This window comes from Accipiter gentilis, chromosome 13, assembly GCF_929443795.1.
Source record: "Accipiter gentilis chromosome 13, bAccGen1.1, whole genome shotgun sequence".
Classification (NCBI taxonomy): domain Eukaryota; kingdom Metazoa; phylum Chordata; class Aves; order Accipitriformes; family Accipitridae; genus Astur; species Astur gentilis.
This window is the reverse complement of record NC_064892.1, coordinates 6,970,654-6,993,161: the sequence shown is the minus strand read 5'-3', so window position 1 is coordinate 6,993,161 and position 22,508 is coordinate 6,970,654. Positions and strand designations below refer to the sequence as shown.

The following is a 22,508-nucleotide window of genomic DNA, read 5'->3' as shown; positions in this document are numbered from 1 at the left end:
TTTCAGTGACTAAAAAATGTGTTATAAATTATAGGATAATCACTGCTGCTGAACAATTTGATGGGTAAAACAATTAACTAGGTTTATACTTTAGGTGAGGCCTCATGATTTTTCCTTGTACTTTAACTTCTCAAATTGCTCCAAGCACTTTGGAGGAAAAGACTTTAGAAGGGGCATTTTCCCACTCCCTTGCCAAAAATCGTATTTCTTTTCTTTCAACACTGTGTCTTTCCTCTCACAGGTAATTCAGAGATGGCAGGTTTTGGTCTTTCCTCACATACCCACATCAACTCCTATGAGGGGTAGCCGGGACCCTTCCACCCTGTGCCAGTACCTTCCTGTACTTCCAGTACCTTTTCTATTCCATGTCACCAAATCCCAGGCTTTTCAAATGATGTTCTTGAAATACTCCAATTAAGAGGATAAGAAATGAAAGAGTTTGGAAAGCTCAGGATCCTTATGGAATGCTCCTGAACATATACTTCAGGCAGTGGCCTATATTTTATGCATTCAGTATCGGTGGTAGCTTTGACTCAGTGAGGGTGATCTCTTCTGTCTGGTGAAGAGCTCCTGACTGGAAAATATCACTGTTTTTATAGTTAAAATAGGCAGAAAATGTGAATGTTTCTATTATTATCTTTAGCTCATTTGTGACACTACCCTTTGTGAGGCTGTATTTCTTCCATTTTGAGTTTTTTCTATGCTGTAAAGAAGTCTGAGTTTAGTTTTCGTATACAAAATCGCAAATTTTCTAGATTTTTCACCCCATGTCTTGTGAAACTGCTTTTCTTAAAACCCCGCGGTCTTCACTTTATGGTAAAACAAATCCAATTTTCCAGCCTTTGTGACTATTACTAAATCCCCCAAAACATGAATCCTAAAGCTTCTAGAATTTGGTGGCAAATAAACTGCGGCACTTGTTACTTTTATAACGTCATTATTTTTATGATAGACTCATGACCATGGGAACACAGCTGGTGATCACCGGATGCCTGGCGTGGCCTTGCACGAACCCCTCCTGAACGCGGCAGCGGGCTAAGGTGGGGAAGGGCCTTTGAAAAAAGAGACAAATAAATAAAGAGCGTGCAGCTGCCTCAATCCTGAGGGTGCTGGCACGGAGGCCAGGCTGCTTGTAAGCTGCCTGTGCGCAAGGAGCAAGCATCGATCTTCTGTCCAGTTCCTCGCTTCCATCAAGAGGGGTAGCCGGCAGGATGCTGCCTGCATCTCTAGGCAGCTGTGCGGCAGGTAACGCTCCATTATACCTGTCCGTGCTCGCAGACAGCTGGGAAGAGCAGGCAGGGGATTGCCCGGGCTTCGAGGGAAGAATGAGACAACAACATTTAGCTGTTCTTTGTGAAGTGACTCCTGTTGCAGCTCGATTCCTTCAGGTCCTGTAGCTTTGCCTTCAGCACCCACCCTGCCCTCACAGCAGAAGACGCAGAGGACTTTCTTCCCACATCCCATTCGGGCCCCGCATTATCCCAGTGACAGCATCCCAGACCATCAGAAGCAGCGGCCACGGCTTCGCCTTCTCCAGCTCTTCCCGGCTCTGTCTCGCTTGTCTTCCTATCCCAGCCCCGGGTTGGTGCTTGCCCTTCCATCTTGGGAGACAAAATCAACTTTACCTGCGCAGCTGCCTGGCTCCACTTGGCAGCATCCAGAAAGTGGCATGTCCCCCTCAGCGACGGGAGTGCCCGGATGCCAGCAGCATGCTTGTGGTGGCAGGGAGGTGGATGGCAACCTATAAAGCCTGCCCAAGAGCCACAATAAATACTCAAGCAGTAACACCAAGTCTAGTTGCACACCGTGTTTACCTGCTTGATTTAAATATAGATTGAACTGTGCTATATTGTCATGACTGTTAGGTAGACATATGCTTGGAGGAGTGGGGAGGCTCATTACCTAAAGCAACACCCAAGGAGGGAACATAGACTTTTCATTATAAAGAAGCTGCTAGAGATGTAGGAGTAGTGCTTTGTTTATCCAGTGACTCCCTGTTTCATTTCAAGTAATTTTCTTTGTATATAATTATTTTTCATATACTTAAATATATCTATAAAATAGGGGTATTCCTTTCTGCTCTCCCTTTTTCTGTTTGGAATGAAAACTCTTTAGGACAAACACCTTCTCATTGAGATTCACACAGTATGCCTCAAGTGCTTGCCACTGTGCCCATTCTCATCCATACAAAATTTCTCCATCGGTGTTTGCTCTTTAAATTGTCCAGATTAGATTCCACAAATGGCCTTGCAGAGTGTATTGAATTCATGGCAGAGGTGAGCAGTGTACCTTGAATTCATACTGCCCACCGAGTCACGAGGCTCAGACTCCAGAGTCCAGATATAAACACGTGCTAGCTCTTCTAGCTTCAAAGTGAAGCAAAAATTAGGCAGGGTCCATTTCTTGATTCAGGATTAGAGTGAACACCAGTCTTGCAAGAATATCTAAATTCATGACTTTCCACCCAGCCATGGCAGAAAACAGGAAATCATTATATTTTTGCTTCATTAGGATAAAATCTTATGAGAACACCTCATTACTTTGCTGTACTTCAAACTGGACTTAAATTTTCTCCCTCTTTTAGAGTGATCCTTAAGCACTAGCAGTTGCTGGACCCATACCCAACCTCTGTATCTCCTGCCTACGTCTGCCTGAGTCCCTGGCAGCCCTGAGGAAGCTGTGTGCAGTTGTTCTGTTAGGATCCAGTAATTGGAGTACTTAACCCTATCATGAAAGGACAAGGGAGTGTAACGCCGCATCAGTGGAGGATAACCCACTCTCTCCTCAATAGGAAAGCAATGAAAGTCATTAGAATATTGACATAGTAGATTTACAGTGCAAGGCTCTCTCTGACTCCGATTGTTTTCCTGATAAGCACTTTTCCCACTGAGCCTACATGCCTTGCCAGAAATGTCCTTTGATAAACCTTTCTGTATCTGAAAATATTATTGTTTTCATTCTAAATCTTTTGTGAATTTCATTTTGGACTCAGATGTTTTAACAAATTATATTTGCATGGGATATAACACCAATTTGTTGAATCCTCTTTCATCTCTGTAACAACTCTGAAAATGAAATTGTGCATCTTCCTCAGAGAGTCTAGGAAGAAAATTTGGCAAAAAATAAATACAGAGCTCCATGCTACAGCAGCCAGCACATGGAATGCCAAGAAGCCTCTATGCTGACTTTTAATTCTTTCCTGACTGTATATATTCACCACTTGTAATAATGCAGATCTGTATACTTGGATTAAAATAGTCCAGAATGCAAATATCCAGGCCATCGAAATCAAGCTCTAGTTTCAGTTAAGCTGAATGACTGGCAACCAGAAGCACTAGGGTAGGGAAACCTACCAAGCATTAATCCCAGATTAAATGAAAATGTAGCACTGGAGGAAGCAGGAGTTTGCATGCTGTGGCTGCAAGTCCGGTGTGTTCCGGTGAAACATTACAGGTTATGTTGCGGAGAAACGCATTTTGCCAGCTCTGATTTCTTGCCCTTTGCAACTGCCCTGCCTTGGGCTGAGCCTCCAGGGCCTGACATTCTCCCCAGGGTGAGAGGGTTTGAAGGCCACCGTGGTCACCAGGACGGGCTGCCCGCACCTCCTGCCCCACCACAGCCCCTGCCTCCCCACAAGAAAGGTGCTATAGTCTGATTCACTAATTAATTAATCGCTTTGCAGCAAAAGAATGCCTGTCACGGAAGAGCAGGTGCTTTGACACCTAAACTCACTCAAAAGAGGAGTAGTTGGGCACTGAAAAATGGACAATGCAAGAAGATCCCTGAAGTCCATAGGGAAAACTGTAGTGGTTTTGATATTGCATGGAAGACATCTCAAGTATTTTATGACAGTGTACAGTCATTTCAAAATCTTAAGGTGGATCCTTCACCAAAACTCTCATCTGCATGCTCTGGCTTTACATATTTCTTCTGCATTTCGGCCACCTTAGCACAGCCATTTCTCCGTGGCTCTGTTTACTCTGGGTAAACAGCTGGATGTGCCACTCGTGGAAGGTCAGAAGCCCAGAAGGTGCTGCCAGAGTAGCCATCATCTTATTGCTGAACCTTGAGTTACTTCAAAGCATTGAGTGTCCACTGAGAGCTTCTTCACTTTGGAAGGCAATGGAGCTATGTCAAGAAGTAACCACTAGAAAAAATGAAGTTAAATGTAAGGCTACTTCAAATATGAAGTACAATTATCCTTCTTGCTCTGTTATGAAAGGATGTATCCCAGCTCTTGCTGCCCCTAGAAATCATACACTTCTCACAGCTGTTGGGAGGCTTGAACTACTTCTCTGTTGTAACACATGCAGTTCCCTGTAAACCCTTGAGTTTTAAGAGAAGAAAGAGCCACTTCACTACTGGTACCAGATGAACATTTCCAGGACAAATGAAAGTCTGTAGAAGCTTGAAATACTCTATCAGTAATTGTTTACATTAGCTATTAACATTTTTGCTTGGAGAGATGAAGGACTGTTCACAAAGAATCAGTGCTTAACGGCTAAACCTTGCCACAGAAAAGCCTCTGGCATTTTATCTTTAACATTCCAGCATATTTCTGGTCCTACTTTTATACTTACCTGCAATAAAAAGCTGATTCCTCCGAGTGCTTTGGATTTGCTTGAATCAGATTTATAGACCAGCTTTTTAGCACTGCTCCCAGGTATTCCAGGAAAGGGGAAAGCTGCTTCAAGTTCCTACAGATTTCCATTTCAGGGTGCTGATGTTTCTGGTAGCTTCCACTTTCCAAAAGCAACGTTTTTATTTACTGGGGAGCCAAATGCAGTGAACTTGGCCTGACATACCTACTTAAGGAGGCAGATGGGTTGTGCGAGTCAAGCCAAGAGCAAGGGCAAGGGTAAATGGGCACATTTATGGAAAGGAGTAGCAGTTTAGCCCAGGTTGCTCCACCATTTGACACACTCCTTCTCTTCCTCTCTCCCCAGCCAAAATGAATGTTGAGTGTGGGAAGAGTTTGGTGTCACGCCTGTAAGCAATAATGTCGGTGGTTTTATTTTAAAAAAGTCTCCATTTGATGATGTGAGGCAGAGTTAAGCTCTCTGCAGAGCTGTGGAGACTGCTGGAGGTAGGGTCTCCAGGTGAGGGTTAAGACACTAGAAGATAGCAGTGCCGCTATAGCACATGCTCGCTTTGCTTGTATAATTTTTGAGCGCGGGGCTGTCACCTCTGAGCAGTGACAGTCTAGACCCTGACATGGGCAATGGCACCTGCCCTTGGAGCCAGCTAACATGAGATGTGGTGCAAGTGTTGCCAGGCCACAGATGGCAAGGAGACTTTTGCAAGCACATGTCAGCATTCATGCAGACCTGTAAAGTATATTCCTTAAAAAACGCGCAGTAGGCAACCTGGATTGCTTTAAAATGCCTGTTTCAGGTCAAAACTGAATGAAATAAAATGCAACTAGGTCATCCAAGACAGCACAGCAGGCGGTCGCATATAACTCACAACCTATAGGAGAATTGCCCAGCTCGCTGCAGGCATCTGAAATGGCACTAGAAACTTCAGTGAGTCAGTGCCAGGTTGCTGCGGACTATACTGTGAATGTAGATACGTAAGTGTAGGCATGTTAGTATGGGAGCTGAGTCCACCCTAACTCTCTAAAGTTATATATCTGTTAGTCTGAGAATTCAGTAGGGCTGATAGTCATTCTTTATTTTTATTAAAGGCCTTCACTTTTTTTTTTTGTCAAAGATGTGGATAGCCCTTAGAGACAATGACAGCAAAAAATCCTTTCATTTCACTTTAAAATACTCTGATGAGAGAAGTCTTGCTTTGGAAAGTTGCCTAGCTCATTTGTTTTATTTCACAAATTACCCAAGTGCCCATTTGTGCTTTGTAACTGGGATTCGGCATTAGTTCTTGATTAGAAGAGCTGTCATCTGCTTTTCTGTGCAGAAACATGAATCACGAGCAGGCAGTTATGGGTAGAGCTCTGGACTATTTAAAGTCACAAAGTCAACTTTAAAACAAGAAAGAGAGACAGAAAAACAAAAAGCATTTGTTGCGCAAGAAGGCCCGGGTGAAATTCTCAGAACTTAGCTGCGCTGAGAAAGTATCAATAACCGTAAAATTTCACAGCCCCCTTTTTAGAACCGCAGCCTTAACGTTTTGTAGGGGAAATAAAGCTTTGGTTAACCTTGGCGCTGGCAGACCTCATTAAAATAACAGCCTGTCACTTTCGAGTTTAAAATAACAGGGTTGTCAGTTTTATATTCAGCGGAACAATCTACGGTCTTATTCTCTGGGAAACGCTGCGGGTGTGCATCGGGGGGCTGGCAGCCGCGCGCAGGCTGAGCAACAGTGCCATCTCGAGGAACCCCCAGATCCAGGGTGCTCCCCGGCTTCTGGGGTGACGCGATGCTCAAATCCTGCTGAATCCCTGCCGCAGGCACTTCGCTTTTTAAAAGGCTGAAAAATAATCCGCCATCGAGCGCGTGGTGGTTCGGCAGCTGCTCGGCATTTAAATTTATTTTGTGAGAAAGGGTGGAAATGTATAATGTATGAAAAAATAATCTCCATATAGAGCAAATAAAGTTCTGCTTCGCTTGTTCCAAATCGAAGCAGGTCGCCCTTGCTGAGGTACATAATGTGCATTGAAATTTTGGGCACCTAATGAGCTGTTCTAAACAAAAATATGTGCCTAAGCTCCCTATATCTAATCAGCGGAGAAATGAAGGTGCCTTTAAAAAAACCTCTGAGAAAGAGATCCTCTAGCTAATGTCAAACACCCAGGTGAGACAGAGGAAGCCCGGTTCAGTAGCTTATACCTAAGTGCCTAGTGCGTCCAAGACATCGGTCTGAAGACGGGAGGTGTAACAAAGGACATACGGGAGACACATCTTTCTCGAGGGGCAGCCCCTAAAACTTGGGGGTCTGAGTTAACTGCTCTTCATTAAGCCCAGTTTACAAGGAAAACTGTGTGTCAATTAAAATACCCAGCTGTCCTACACTAACCTGCTTGTGGCATAGGATTCTTGCCCTGACTGTGACACCCACACGTAGCAGAGACATAACCATAACAACCAGTTAGAAACAGTATATAGTATGTGCTTGCTGACCTAGTCCTTTTAAACAAATTGTTGGCCATTAGTCTGAGAATGCTTTCAGATTAAATCCCTAATGGACATAAATACTGACTGATGTATGGAAGTTCGGCACGCTTTTCTGCCGGTACAGCGTAACACAAATCAGATGGCGATGGTCTGTTTGCTCTCCCTACCTGGCCGTGCCCATGACAAAGGGCATGCTCTTCACGATCCCACACGCGGCTCAGGTGGTCAAGCACCATATCCATAAATCTCTTATCAAGCTGCCTGTCATTATACAGGGTCTACATCATTTTTACTAACAACTGCAAGGGTGCTGGGTGCGTGGCTGGCTACGTTAGGCACGTCTAGGGGAAAGCAAGCAGCAAGCAGTAGAAAACTGTCTGGTTTTTCACCTGGAAAGAATGTAGCATGAAGAAGTGGCATTAGTTAAATGTTGCTTGTGAATTAAAGGGCAAAGGAGTATGTGACTAAAGAAACTACACAGACACGAACGTGGCTTGTGCTCGCTACTTTCATGTCTTTCTCTAAGACAGAACCCCAGGCCTCTTCCTACTCGCTGTCTGTAGCTGTTCTGTTAGTGCGACCCACGGGTAGGATATACTTTACATACCCGGCCTGAAGTCCCTGAAATTGCAGCGCTTCGTCACAAACATCCACTTGAAACATCTCCCAAGTGGCTACGCCGCCACATACCGACCCACAGTACGTCATCCAGAGTGGGACCCTGGTACACCAGAGAATCGACATCCAGTGAGCAGCCAGAATCATTTGCACATTTTTCCAGGGCATAAAGACTTAAGTCTCAACGGGACCTTGCATTGAGGTGTTTCTGAGCATCCCCAAGGAGAAGCTATTGACAGAAAGGCAGGCTGAATATTCTGTTTGCATTTCAAAAGGAAAATCTTCCCAAATTGCAGAATAAACAAGAAAAAAATGCAATGCAAAAACATCAGGAAGAAAAGAAGGTTAATGAGAACCAGTTCTTCTTAACACAAGCAAGACTCCATATTATTTTATTTCATTTATTGCATTGAACCTGTGTCAGTTTTGAATGCATTCCACCATCTTTGAACACTATTTTAGCATCTTCTGATATTCCTCTATCTGTGAGAGTAGGGATTATATTGGTGGGCATGATAAATCTGGAAGGACTATGAGATGGACTTGCCGGGGAAAGACTTGGCAGGGGAGGAGAGGAAAAAAGGGAATTTACTTTTTAAAAATTATTTGAGGGCCCCAACCTTTAAAAGTTGCTTTTTGGCCCCCATTGCTTCTGAGCGTATGTTATCCCACTGCCAAAGAAGCACATTTCCATTGGAAACTAAACCAAAGTTGATTCCATGGGCAATTGACTGCCCACTTTGCAAGCAAGTGTCTTTCTGGGATCTTTCATGCCTTATAAAATGTTGTCATCTCACTTTTAGTTTTGCATGGCATTTTCAATGCTTTTTTGAATTATCCTAGTGAGTCTTTTGATTTATCCAGATGTCCTGCGTTAAAACAAGGAATGCTAAGGTCTGATTCATGCTAAAATGATGGGCTTGCTTTTTAGCTCACTTCATTACTTTGGAGTGCGAGGTGAGTGAAGAAGACAGAAATGTTGGTCAGCTTTATTTACCTGCTTATAACTGAGCCCATCCTGGTAGGACTGGAACTGAGCTCATGGGTGCTGTTCCAAGTTCTGCTGAAGAACTGCATGACATACGTGACTGCCTCAGTCACATAAGAATTCAGTGGCAGAAATAAGAAATGAACTGTATTTCTCAATGTAGGGCATGTAACTATACCATTTCCATAACTCTGGATATGAATTTCTCTTTGGAAATGATGCAAATATTTAACTTTTCTCACCTACACAGTAATGCCTTTCTTCTGTTAGCAATCTTAGATGAAGGCCAGGTCATTTTAATATCTATTTCTACATATCCCCCAATAAATTAAAAATGTAGCTGTCTGCGTGGCTCTTGCTATATCCTTTTTCTTATGAGAGAGAAAGTATTGAAATTCAAAACAAATCTAGTACCTTCAAAGTAGCTGAAAAAAAGTAGTTCAATATAATATCAAGGCTGCGTCAGGAAGATAGCTAGGGAAAGTCAGGCTAACTACAGCCAAAGAGATACAGCTGTCTTAATCCGAATAAATCTCTGCGAGAGAAAGTGGAAAGGAAATATGTAAAATACCAAAATTGCATATATCTCGTGTTTAAATGTTTCCACAGAAGTCTAACCGAGCTTGAAAGTTAATCTTTAATTCAAAGAATAGGAAATACCAAGGAATCATTTATAAGGCCACAGGTCACTAGGGGGATACAGGAGTCTGATTTCATAAATCACAAGCAAGCAATGTTAACTGAATCCTTAGTGGCTTTTATCTCGTTTTCAAGGGACTCTACATCTGTTACATATTTCTTAAATGCTGGTGGTGATCAAAACGATGTTCGGAGGAACGTGCGTAATCATGGGGACTAATAAGAGACTTTCTGTGGTCATGCTTGAGGATACCCCAGAACTGAAGCCACCGAAACACACAGGCAAAAATTTTACATGTCATGACATCACCTAATTCTATTCTGCAGTTAAAGTTACATTAAAAGTACTCCAAACTTGTTGCCTGCCCGAATGTTCATCATGCAGAAGTGAACGTGGCTGTCAGGCTACTCCCTGAAAGAGGAGGTGAATCAATCGGTGTTTGTAACTCCTCTTTCAGGGCCATCAGAAACCATACCACACTTCCAGAAAACCAATTTCAGGATGAGGTTCAAGGAACTGTTTTAGCTAGATATGTAAACTCCACTGCCAAAAGCTGAGAGGGTTAACAGACGCCCAGTCACACAGCAAGAAAGAGCAAGGCTTCGTAGGCTGAGTCCACAAATTGTTTAAAGCTTGATGGAGAAATAATGCAATGGGAAGGGGGGGATAGCTATGAAAGGAAATACCTGAGGGGGATAAAAAGTGTTAAAATGCACCCCAATTGAAGGCATCTAGAGAGGACTGCAAATGGTAACCTTTCCCTAAGCTTTAGTCATTTTTGTTATTGCTGCTTTTGTGAGTCATGTAAATGTCTCCCTTCCCCCCAGGCTCTAAAATGGGAACTACACCTCAGGGGGATGCCTGTGAGATTTAATTAGCTGTCATTTACCAGCAATCCTGGGTAAAGTAAGACCATCTCACTTTACCATGCATACTTCTGTAACACCAATAAAAAACATCTTTATTGTTAGGAAATTTAATGATTTGTTGTCTACATGCAGTACACATAGAGTATGTAAACATCATTTAATATCTCCAGAAGTGACTGGGGAATGGGAGTCCTCATTTTGATTTTCAGGGAGTATCTGGAAAGCGTGTGCAGCATGTGAGCTGTGAGAACCTGTCCCTGTTCTTTTGCTGACGTCTATGAAAATACATGGTTTGTACTCCAAATTACAGCCTTTACAAGGGCCGGGGAGAGGAATCACTTTCCAATGGGTGTTGACTCACTTGTGGCTCAAACCAGAAGTCTTCAAGCCCTAGAGCACCAGCTCTAATTTGATTATGGTAGAAATCTGAATATAACTGTAAACATCTGAGTTTTGAATAGCTTAAAGTAACTTCCAGATAGCAACGAATTTACTGCTCTGAAAATTAATTACTCACCACCAATATCAATCAGGTTGCTTGTGTAAATAGTTATACGGTCAGAAGAAATAAAGGACAAAATCTGTCACTTTGACTCTTGTGTTCCCCAAGCTTACATGAATGGACCCTCCTCCCTACAAACCCTCCTCCCTACATTTTCTATAGGATTTCTCTACCTGATTTACTGCCCCGTGGCCTAACAGGAGTTTACACACCTCTTCGTGAACACTGGGTGGTTTAACTGAGTTGCTTGTGCTGGTTAGCTGTACCAGTAGGGACCTTGGGGTTTTTACCCCCAGCATGGGTGGAAGGGGAAGAACAGGGGCTGCTGTCTGCCCAACGACCCGGGTCCCATAGACCAAAGACATCAGAAAGGGCAGGCATCCTGAGACTATCCCCACTTCTGCTGAAGGCTTGCCCACGGTCTGTAAACTGGAATTTAATTTTTGGCTTGACAGGGCCCCCCTATTGAGACTTTAAAGGCTTGCAAATGCTGCTAGTATCTCATATGAAAACAAAGCAACTAGGGCTTGACGGGGGGTGTGAAGGAGATTTATAAGGTGTCTACCATGGCAAGAAACACCGTCAACAACCCATGCAGCCAAATACTGTCCTACTTATTTCTTACGGATGAAAATGCAGACGGTGCTTCTGAAATAACATCCTTGGCTGTTTCTATCTCTGGGCTTATAAAGTGACATTCCACAGAGTTTAAGCATGGCAAAGCAGCGTGGGCCATTTGCTCGGAGAGCTATCATGTCTTCAGAACAAAAGATAAAAGAGATAAATAGCCAAGTACAATATTGTACCTCAACAACCTAAAAGCCAATCTCAAAACTGAATGGAAGAATGGAGAGCTTTTATTTCTTGGTTTTTTTAAAGAATAAAGCTCGGTGATTTCCTTTGAAAGCTATTCAACAAGCTCCCGTAAATCCTATTACAACTTAATGTGAAATGCATCTGTTTCCGTAAGAACAACAGTGGCACCATTCATCCTTTGTAGTCTGTCCTTTGTTGTGTTTTCTATCTACTCTTGTAGATTTTTCCACTGTAGTATACCAAACGCAAACCAAGAACTGATAACATTTTAGCCAGAGCATTTATTTATTAAGTTGATGCTGGAAATTCAGTTTGTTCCTGCTTGCTGCCTGAATTATGCCAAATTAAATTATTGTTCAAGGAGTTCAGAACATGAGGAAACTGTTCCGATACTGTCCCAACATTTCTTGAATGTGAAGTCTGTATCCAGCCACAGATATTTATATACACCTAACAACAAAGATAGATATAGTCTCTGCATGCACGTATACACACAAACTTCTCACTGTTACTCAGATCCAAATGTATTGCAATGTATTCAGCCTGCGTATCTTAAATCAGTTCAACATCAGCTCAGCACTGCACCATTTTTTCAGAACCTATGCATGTAGCTCTAAATATAATATTTATCTAAGACATGACCAAGTTGGTGGATGAGACATTTTATCTGATGTACACTGTTTAACTGAATTTACATTCAGCAGACTGTGAGGCATATTAATTCTTAGAAAGATGTATATTTAGAAAATCTTAGACAAATGGAGACTAGAAAGAGCAAGTTGTAACATGCTTTTATTAATGTCTTGCCTGTGGAAAAAGGTGACACTTGTTTATTTGTACTCTCCGAACCCAAATGCTGAGTGCCTTGCTTGTAAATACAGGCATTTAAGTTTTAGCACCTTCAACCCTTTAAACTTTCACCATCATCACCATTGTGGAATTAAATAGCCTATTATTTAACATGATAGTTAGCGTGGCTGATGTTTTTAACCTGTTTTCCCTCTCGTTGTCTCTTAATCAGGTAACAGACATTAAAGAAAAGCTAAAGCTCTCTAAAAAGTTCTGGTCAACATTACCCTACACAATCTGCAAGGATGAGCGAGTGACAGCCGGTCCGTCAATCGAGGAGGACTGCTGGAACGGCCACACCAAGGCGAGGTGAGGTGGACCCCTCTCCACCGCACTCGGTCCAAACCCCCATCTGGCCTGAAGCAATCGCGAAACTGAGGGTATTTCACAAAACTGTTTGTAAGAGTGAAACAGAAATGAGGAGAACAAGTAATTGTCCACACGCAGCTTGTAGCCGAGATTACTTATTGTCAAGGTGCCATTAAAGCCGGACTGTGAGTCAGGGTAAATGCGCACAGCGTGTCAGCATGTGAACATAGAAAATGTTCATTGGTTCAGCTCCAGAAGGATAATTTATACTGAGATTTCAAAGAGCTCTTTAGCTCCATTTAGCATCCCTGTGTTGGGACTGACAGCTTGTGAAGCAATTGCACTCTCGGGATATCATACTGGGATGAACCAGAAATTGGAATTTTGGCTCTATTTGCTATTGGCTGGCAAAGCTTAGGGCTATTTGCTGGGGAAAAAAAAAAAACAAAAAAAACCAAAAAAAACCCACAAACCACACAACTGAAAAATAGGCAGCAGAGAATAAATGTAACACTCCTACTTATCTTGTGTAGAAGGCTTGACCTTATGTTACTTCATCAGAGATACTGTGGTCATCTGCCCTTGTTTGTGATGAGTTTTCTGTGGGTTTTAATTTTGAAGTTTGCTTGGCTCTGGCTGTGGCGGGGCTGGAGCTGGCAGATGAGCAGGTGTCTCCAAAGGTCCCAGTGTGGATTCCTCAGCTGACAGAGGAGAGGATCTGATTCTCCCTGCTGAAAGAGAGAGGAATTGGCTCAAGGACCACACCAGGGGCAGTCAGGTTGCAGGTCTCCAGCAGCAGGCTGTGCTTTTGGGGAGACAGGAGGAGTGGGGAGGTTTGAGGTTTGAGCGTCTGGTGAGCACTGACTCCGAAGAGCACTGATACTTTCTGGCACTCAGGGACTGGAATCTTAATTTTCCTTTTACTTGATGATACATATGAAGCCAGAATACAAAAATGAGCCAATAACAACAAAAACAACAAACAAGGGACAAAAAAAAAAAAGTGAGTCAAGCACATAAAATATGAAAACTCAGTGAAAATAAAACATAGGGAAAACTCACAAACCTGTTAAATGCCATTTTGCATGGATAGATGGGTGGATGGACAGATACATAGATAGATGGCACCTACCCCATCATCTAATAACTTTTAAAAGGAGCACACTTTACAGGAGGAGGTTTTGCACTGAACGCATGCCCTTTTTCCTAGCTTACTGCATAATGCTCCAAAGAATTCATTCTCCAGCCAAGAGCAGAGGGCTGTTTGGAATGCTGCTAGCCCATTGAACCCACTCTGAGACCATCAGGATGCATGCATTAATAAGACATGTATGCTACTCCTACAAAAGAGCAGTCAAACCTGCTAATAACCCTCCTGGTTTCCAAGCCCAACACTAGTGTTTGTACCATGTCTGGCTGATACTTTTCAGCTAGCACAACTTCCACATTTGTTGGGAGGTGCATTTTATGCATGTAGTTTTTCACCCTCCTTTTGCAGTGTTTATCTTATGAGAAGCCCAGCTATTTCCATGATGCCTTCTGATATTAACGTTTTGGAGCCGTTGAGAAAAGCTATCGTCTGTTGATAATCTCCTTGATTAATTTAACACAGACATTTCACTGGATGTGGAATCACAGCTTCAAAGCATCACCTGAAAATATAGTTTCAGCAGGCCCAGCTGCTGCTCTTCTGTCCAGTTTCTATTTCATATCCATTCACAGAAGAAAGGTATAGTCATAGTCTTAATAAGAGAATTCAATAAATGCTTCAGGTGGAGAGAAGAGTAATAAATCAGAGAGATACCATAGAATGCCATGGCCCGTATATGAAGTAATATTGAAAATATTATTGAAAATATTATTCAGAATAATTAGCTTTAGATGCAAAATCACCTCCTGACTGGTGAACAAGGACATTTACTGCTGCATAAAGAAAAAAAACATAAATGCTTCTTTGATCATACTGATTAGTATCTGGTATCAAACGCTAGTTCACAAGAGCAAGGGTGGTAAAGTCTGGCGAATATGCATGTATCTATCTGTGTTCACTGTGTCACCTGTCATAAGCACCCCTGTGCTATATGAGGGGCTGCATTTTGAATTCCAGAGAATAAGACAACAGCCCATGATAAAAAAAAAAAGAAGGAAATTTAGCTGCCTCCTGTTTTCCTAGACATTAAGACTACAAGTAAGAAGACAACAGGGTGTTGGCTACTGTTGGGAAAGGAGATTGTTGCTGGGTTTTGCTCAGAGCCTGTGGTGGTATAAAGAATTAGAAACTTTGAATTGCCAGGTAGATATTATGCCTCATGTTTCATTTTACACGTCACCTTTCGATGCTGCTTTTACGGGGGAAAAGAGTTACAAACCTGAGATCACAGAAAATGAAAGCTAGGCTTTCTCCTGAGAGAGGCATTACACCAAGGTCACTTGTGGTTATTACACTCCCCAGATATCACTTTGCTACCATGATTAATTTACAGTGACACAAGGATGCCAAATGAAGGTCGCCAATTCACGCGTAATCACGGGGTAACAGAGTCATCCATTTGGTGTTCTGGAAGGGTGCACTTGGCTCGTTGCTGAACCTGTACGAAGAATGGTTTTAATCAGGTCACATCAGGTAGAAACCAAGTGCTGTGGAAATGGGAAAATATTTATTAGGTGGATGAACCTCTTTTTTTGAAAAATCCATATTAAAAAAAACAATAATAGCTACTTCAGACAAAGTGCCTTTTAGAGAGATGCCCAGCAGGACTTCCCCATCATATCTGTATTCAGAAAAGAACTTGAACAGAATTTTATGTTTAAAGAATTAATGTCTTCTGCCAGATGTGCAGACAGATTTTTTTAGGATATTTAGGATCTAAAAAACACCATCAAGACCAAACTTTAAAAATTTAGCTCCTTCTCTATATGCAGATAAATTCTTAACAACAGCTGATAACCTCTTCACTAATAGATGGTCTCCAGAAATTAAGGAATTTTCCCAAGAATGATGGAATTCAGGCTTTAGGACTTAAACCAAATCCAAGGTATTAGCTCTTGAATAAGTGACTTTTACTGAAGTAAGAACAGTAACCAAACCTGCAACCATTCCAGTGGTCAGGAGAAGAACCTTGAATTGCTCCAACCAACTTGTTTCAACCAAACCATGTGAGAGATTGTGCCCAGGCACTATCATTCTGGTGCTCATGCTCACCAGGACTATAGACTTATGAACACGTCTTAGCTCTGGAAAGCTGTGATCTGTGGAAGAGATGAGACCTGCATTCCTTTCTATGAGGAACCTATCACTCCTCCAAGTACAATGAAGAAGAAATAGAATTATATATGAAACAAACAGTAATTATAAACAGAAAAAAAAAAAAAGAGAAATATTAAGGCATAAAGGGAAAAATGAACACTAATGTTCGATGTCTAGCTAAAAACTACAAGGTATTTCACGAAAGTGAACACAGGATGGAGTCTCAGCTGGCCTGAAATTTTCGTCTTCTGCCACATGTATGGGAGTGCCTACTGCCCCAGCAGAGAGCCTTTAATTCCTGGTGAAATTCAGGTGGGAAGAAAGACTTACCACATCAGTGCCTGCCCCAGTAGAGCTGCTCGTTGCTGACCAGCAAGGCTTGCAATGAGAATGAGTTCAATGTCCTTTACCCGGAGGTAGGCAAAGATAACCATTTAGCACCACTAGTGAAAGTGTGAATAAACCACTTCTCAGGAAGTGTGAAAACTGCCTATTCTTAATTGACATCTCTAGTTTATTTTTTGCATCTTCTTCCTTCCAACAAACTGGCAGATGAGGCATTTTCTCCCTCTCTTTCTATCTCCTTGAGCTTTTCTCCAAGATAGAGGAAAAAAAATGAACTGAAAATATCCTATGGGGATTACCTCCTGAGCAAACAAAATCAGGTGAGGTGATCTAGTTAGCCAAACAAGCCAATTTTCCACTGCACTTATCTGTCTGAACCAGATGTGACTGCCTACCCCCAGCCCAGCCTGAGTAAGCCTGTGCTGTATTTTGTACTCTATTGCCTACAATTCTGTGCACCTGGAAAAACTCCAGTACTGCCTAGGTGGGATGCTCCAGTCGTACTGTAAGCAGCTGCTGCAGCAGCAAAATGTGGAGAATGCTGCCCTTTAAGGCAGATGTCTCTTAAAAACCAGAAGATTCCTCCTTTTTTTTTTGGTTTTTTTGGTTTGGTTTGGTTTTTTCATAGCTACAGCCTTTATATAAATGACCTGAAGGATTCATCAGTCATTTTTAGACTTGAAAAAGAAGCAGACACCCTGGAACATTAACTGGATATTAAAAAAAAAAAAAAAAAAAAAAAAGGGTTTTAAATAGGCTTTGTGGTACTTGGCTATGATGTGCCAAAAGACATCTTTGTTGTGTCTGCTGAGACAAGCAAGAACTGTGGAAAGGCTAAGAGGAACAGAAAGCATTAATATTTTAGAAAACAATGTAAATTACAGTAAAATTCTGACATAGCTGAGCAAGGAGCAAACAGCAGAAAACAAACAATATTGTTCAGCTTCTCTATACTCAAAGGGCTAAGCAAGCTGATTTTTTTTTTATTTTTTTTTTTTGCTAGGAGGATGCAAAGAGCAGACACTGATTCAGGCTGGCACTTCTCTTCTTTTCATTTATAATGGGCATACAGTTCTTGTAACGGCCAGGCCTACAAAGAGATCATTAACGAGAGCAGAAGCAGCAGCAAAGCTTAAAATTCACAGGGGTGTCTCCACTTACAGAACTGCAGCAAAAGCAGCTGTGTTCAACAACTTTGCGCAGCCAGCAACAAATCTTCTGTCAAAAAGTGGTCCCAAGACATGGCTTCCAATTCGGTGTGACTTAACCCTACCCCACACACATCAAAATGCTTTTGTCAGAACATGTGCCGGGCTGCCTCTCAGAGGCTGTCACTCACGAAACACCTTGGGCTGCGTGTTCCCCTATCTGTACCAGTCCTTTAAACAAAGGAAAACAATTCAAAGATATTTACATTCAATATAGGCTTTTCTGCACTTTTTTTCCCCCCTGAGGAAGCAGGTGAACTAGTTCAGTAATGAGGGCAGAATCCAGCTTCACATTCAGACATGTAAATTCATGCACTTAACATAGATGCCTGTGGGTGAGACAATAAGGAGTCATTTGTGTTACCCAAGTGAGAGTAGTGACATTTGTGACTCTCTGGCATGTCTGAGGTGAGTATGACACAGGACACTACCTCCCATCTGGACCAGAGGCTGGGCTAGAACTGCTCGAGCATTTTAAAAATCACCAATGTTAAGGTGCCTGAAGAGAGCCCCAAGTTTTCCACTGCCTAAATAGGCTTACCTACTGCTACGTGGGATGGTCTAAATAGTCAAGACACCTTCATGGAGCTGGCAAATAAGGCACTGGACCTGTGGGACATTCAAACCCTACTGGAGTGACAGCAGGACACCAAGCAGCACACGTCCTGGAGGCTGAAGTGGCACTCAACGCTCAATTCAGCTGTCTAAAGAAAGACACCTAATATAACTTTAGATGCCCCAGATGTCCAAGACCTCCCCCACAAGCCTGTAGGTATGATGCAGAAAGCCACACTTTTCAGGGCTAGTAAGGAGAAGAGGAGGAATAAGCAAGAGCATTCAAATGGCACCAGATGTCTGTCTGTGCAACTAAATCCCAGCAGATGAAATCTAATGAACTAGTCATTTAGCCAAAGGCATGTGGGACTCCAACAGCTGTCCCCGCTCCACTGACGAATAAACTCCTGAGTAGTTTTGACTAGATCTTGTGTTGACTAGATCTGGCAAGAGTGGGACTCTGCTCATATGCAGACACTTGCATTTAGACATACAGGTTTGGGTATCTGTATAAACCTAAAGATGAATCTTCAGCCTCTCTAATTCTTTTGCTCTTATGCCCTAAATGCCGAGAGGCTCATTCGCCTGAGAATTTAAGTATCTACTCGCCTGAGAATTTAAGTATCTACGTAACATTTAGGCAATCATAAGGTCATGGGTTTCTTGTGACCCATATCCCGTATGGGTCCCTTACACATCTAGGTGAGGTGCACTGGGCCAGTTCTCCTGAGAGGTTAAGCCCTTCCATGCCAGGAATGCTTTGGGGATGACCAGCTCCTGAGGCAGATAATGCCGGGATAATGCAAGGTGTGCGACAGTTTGACTGAATCACTTCCTGCGACTGAAAGGGCTGGCTCATTTAAAGTTAGATGGTCTTCAGAAGGACATCAGATCCATGCTGATCACAGTGCAGAATATGAACCTTGATAAAACACACCAGAGCACTTTCTAATTGCTTTAAATCTCCAATCTAACTCATATTGTCTCCATATAAAAAGCTCACTAGGAAGTCAGTACATTCTTCTTTTATTATTGCCGATAAGACGAGATGAAATCAAACATAAATCAGTCAAAGAAAGCCTGTGAACTGCCGTTCAGAGCTAGCCGTAGCTTCTCATGGATGGCTCGCAATAAAGAGCAGCTAACCCTTCATAAACAAGGAAAGCAATCCACATGAACGCTCAGTGATTTCAAATCACCTCTCACTGCTAACAGCTACGGCCATTGTCATGGACAAGACACTGGGCAAGATGGACATCCTCTCTCAGCCAGCAGGGCAATTCTTACCTTCTTACTTTTTTTAATCAACTGCACCTTGAAATCGCTGATTTACTTCTAGGCTCAGTAATTTATCTACAGCAGCCATTTCATTTGTAGAGACGTGTGACAGATGGAGGTGCTGTTCCTTTGCAGCCCAGAGCTTTCCTGCGTGCCAAGGTCTCTGTCCTGCTTCCTCCAGGCAGCTCTGCAGAATTATTTCCAATTTCTATCTTTGGTGATTCATAACACTGCGGTCTGCAGTCCTCCGTACTAGAGGGGGTGCTTCTGTATTCTCACCGTAGTTAAGCCTGTACCACAGGAGTCTGGATGGGATCCCTACAGCATAGTTATTTCTCATTATGGTACTAGTGAAACAACAGGACATGCAGTTCGAGGCTGGGTATTTTTGGCAGTCATGTTTTGTTCTTATATGTTCACACTCCCCCAGGATTATTCTCATGTAAGCTTTCAAAGGCCACTGATGACAAATGAGTCTCATCTTGCAAAGCAAAGACCTATTACGATGAGACTAAACCCTTCCCTGGTGCAGCAAAGCAGTCATCATTTTGTGGACCTCCAGAAGCAATACAAAACTTATTTTCCCTTAACCATGACTTCAGCAGAGAAAGTCTTTTCTTCTCCCTCACTTTCACATTTATTTTTAGGGGATATATTTATTTTCCAGACCAATATGAACATAACACTGGCACCAACACCACATTTGAATATTGATAGGGAATCGGGCTGGCACAAGTGAGAGTGAAGTGAAATACTCTTTATGTTTGGTACCGGGCATCATGAAAGTTTGCCATTAGTAAGCTACACTGTGCTACCATTACCAGCTGAGCACACACCCACATGAGGAGTCCCACAAACATCAGTAGGATAGCCTGTATGCAGACGAATTACAAAATAGATCGTATCCTGATAAAGAACGTGAACAAAGGGTAGAACTGCCCCAAATCCCTTGCAGTCTAAGTATGATACAAAGATAGTAGGTAAATAAAGACAGACAAGAGAGGACAGGGAAGCAGTGATAAACTATTTTCTCAGGATACCATGCTAGCACAGAGAAATAATGTCAGCCCTTTATCAGCCTAGCAGCTGTAAAATGCGTAGATAATTTTTAACAGAGATTCAAAGCAGGAAAAAAGGTGGCTTTGCAGATGCCTATAAGGAGAGTTTCCTGAGGACAAAGAGCAGCAGGGAACAAAGTGAAGAGATGATGAAGACTTTTACCGTAGGATGATTGGAGGCATGGGCTGATTTTTGTAGGGGGGAGATACCTGCAAAAGCACACTTGCTGCCTGTGAGCAGCCTAAGATTGCATTTGCCAAGATCAGAGAAGGGAATGCTGCAGTAATCAAGAAATGATAAGCTAAGAGCCTGAACAAAAAATTCATATATGTGGATGGATAGGAAATGCCATACCTTAAATGTGTCATGCACAAAGCACGTGGAAGATGCAAGTATAGCCTGTTTATAAGGAATAAGGACCAAATCAAAGAGAATACTGGAGTCTTGGTAAACTCACAATGCTGTTTATGGACTGGATGTTGGATAGGCTGGAGATGTTGTTCACAGTGGTCAAAAAAGGGAGGCAAAGAAGAACTAGAGAAGAAAATTAAGGGTTCACTTTAAACAAGGAGAGCCATAATGCCTCAAGATAGCCTTCTAAACTATGTCAGAACAAGAAATATGCTATATATAACAAAGGAGTTCATATTTTTTAAGCAGAAATAAATAAAAACAGAAGAATGCACTGTTAGATGCTTAATTTAGTGTGCAACCATTCCTATCAGTAGAGGATCTGAACATGCAGTGACTTACTGCTGGCTGGTGAACCTCTTCCATAGTTCACAGAGCCAGTGCACTCGCTGGGAAGTATGTGGAGAGTTAGGAGGTTGGAGAGCTTAAATTCTTTCTGCTCTCCACACAGCTGAGCTACTAAAAAGATCCTTTAGAGTCTGTAAAATTAAAAACCATATTTTTAAAATGGTTTCACTGGAGCTGTTTAAGAACCATGTAGTCATTATCAGTATCAAATTGCTTAGCACAGCACTTACTGTACAGCCTTTGATTTCTGAAACTTATTGCATTTTAAACTAATCATTCATCCCTATATAGATACTTGCCTGAGATTATGAACGATGGCTTGACCAACCAGATCAACAACCCAGAAGTAGATGTGGACATCACAAGGCCAGACACCTTTATTCGACAACAAATCATGGCCTTACGTGTCATGACTAACAAACTGAAGAATGCATATAATGGAAATGATGTCAACTTCCAGGATACAAGTAAGAAACCATTAACTGTCATTAAATAAGTATATTTTTGGAACACATTTATAAATCAGTTCCATTGCAATGGCTTTCTTTGATCTTTGTGCTGCTGACAACATAAAAAAAAAGTCTTTTTCTGTCCCGTGAAATACCAGTTATATATTTGTTTCTTTTGCTTCTCTTGCTTATCTTCATGTCAAATGCATCAAGACACTGAGGGCTTTCCATAATGCCACCAGTCCACTCCTTTTTCTGGAGAGCATTTAAGCACCTAATTAAATCACAGCGGCTTTCATTTGAATGCTTTACTGAATGAAAGTTAGCACCACCAGCACTTTCCCGTTCCCAAGGTGTTCATCCTCACTGGGGTGCCGGGTGGAACGGGAACAGAGAAAAGGGATGAACACTGTAACCCATGGCCTTCATGGTGTTTTCCTTGCTCCTTTGTGCCAGGCGATGAAACCAGCGGCTCGGGCAGCGGAAGCGGCTGTACGGATGACATCTGTCCCACTGAGTTTGATTTCATCACCACCGAAGCACCACCAGTCGACTCTGACAGGAGGGAGGTGGAGGCTTCAGCCACACAGCCTGGCTGGTCACTGCAGACATTGCTCGTCGTCTTCATCAGTCTTGTACTGCAGAGACAGTGGAGATAATCCTGGATCTGGCCAGAGAAACTGTGTTTTAGCTAGAGAAACAGCCAACTTTCTTCTTTTCTTATACTCTTGGACAATGGACCATGCCACAAACACTTGCAGTTTTCTACAAGAAGAGAGCAGTACTGCAACCTGCTTCCCTTTTTTGTTTTCCCAAAGAGTACCAGGTGCCAGACTGAACTGCTTCCTGCTTTTTTCAGATATCTCTGAAGACGATATCCACTCTTGAGAGAATTCTTTCTCAAACCTTTATTACAGGAGACTTTCTGAGCTTCATTTCCTTTT

General features: G+C 42.3%; 1 protein-coding gene across 1 annotated transcript in view; it reads left to right on the top strand.

Moving 5' to 3' along the window:
• GPC6 (glypican 6) overlaps positions 1-22,223 on the top strand; it is a 777,853-nt gene extending 755,630 nt beyond the window's left edge. The window contains exons 8-10 of the mRNA XM_049815985.1: positions 12,528-12,664; positions 21,407-21,582; positions 22,021-22,223. Coding sequence (XP_049671942.1) covers positions 12,528-12,664; positions 21,407-21,582; positions 22,021-22,223 — 516 coding nt within the window. The remainder of the gene's footprint in view (positions 1-12,527; positions 12,665-21,406; positions 21,583-22,020) is intronic.
• The last annotated feature ends 285 nt before the right edge of the window (positions 22,224-22,508 follow it).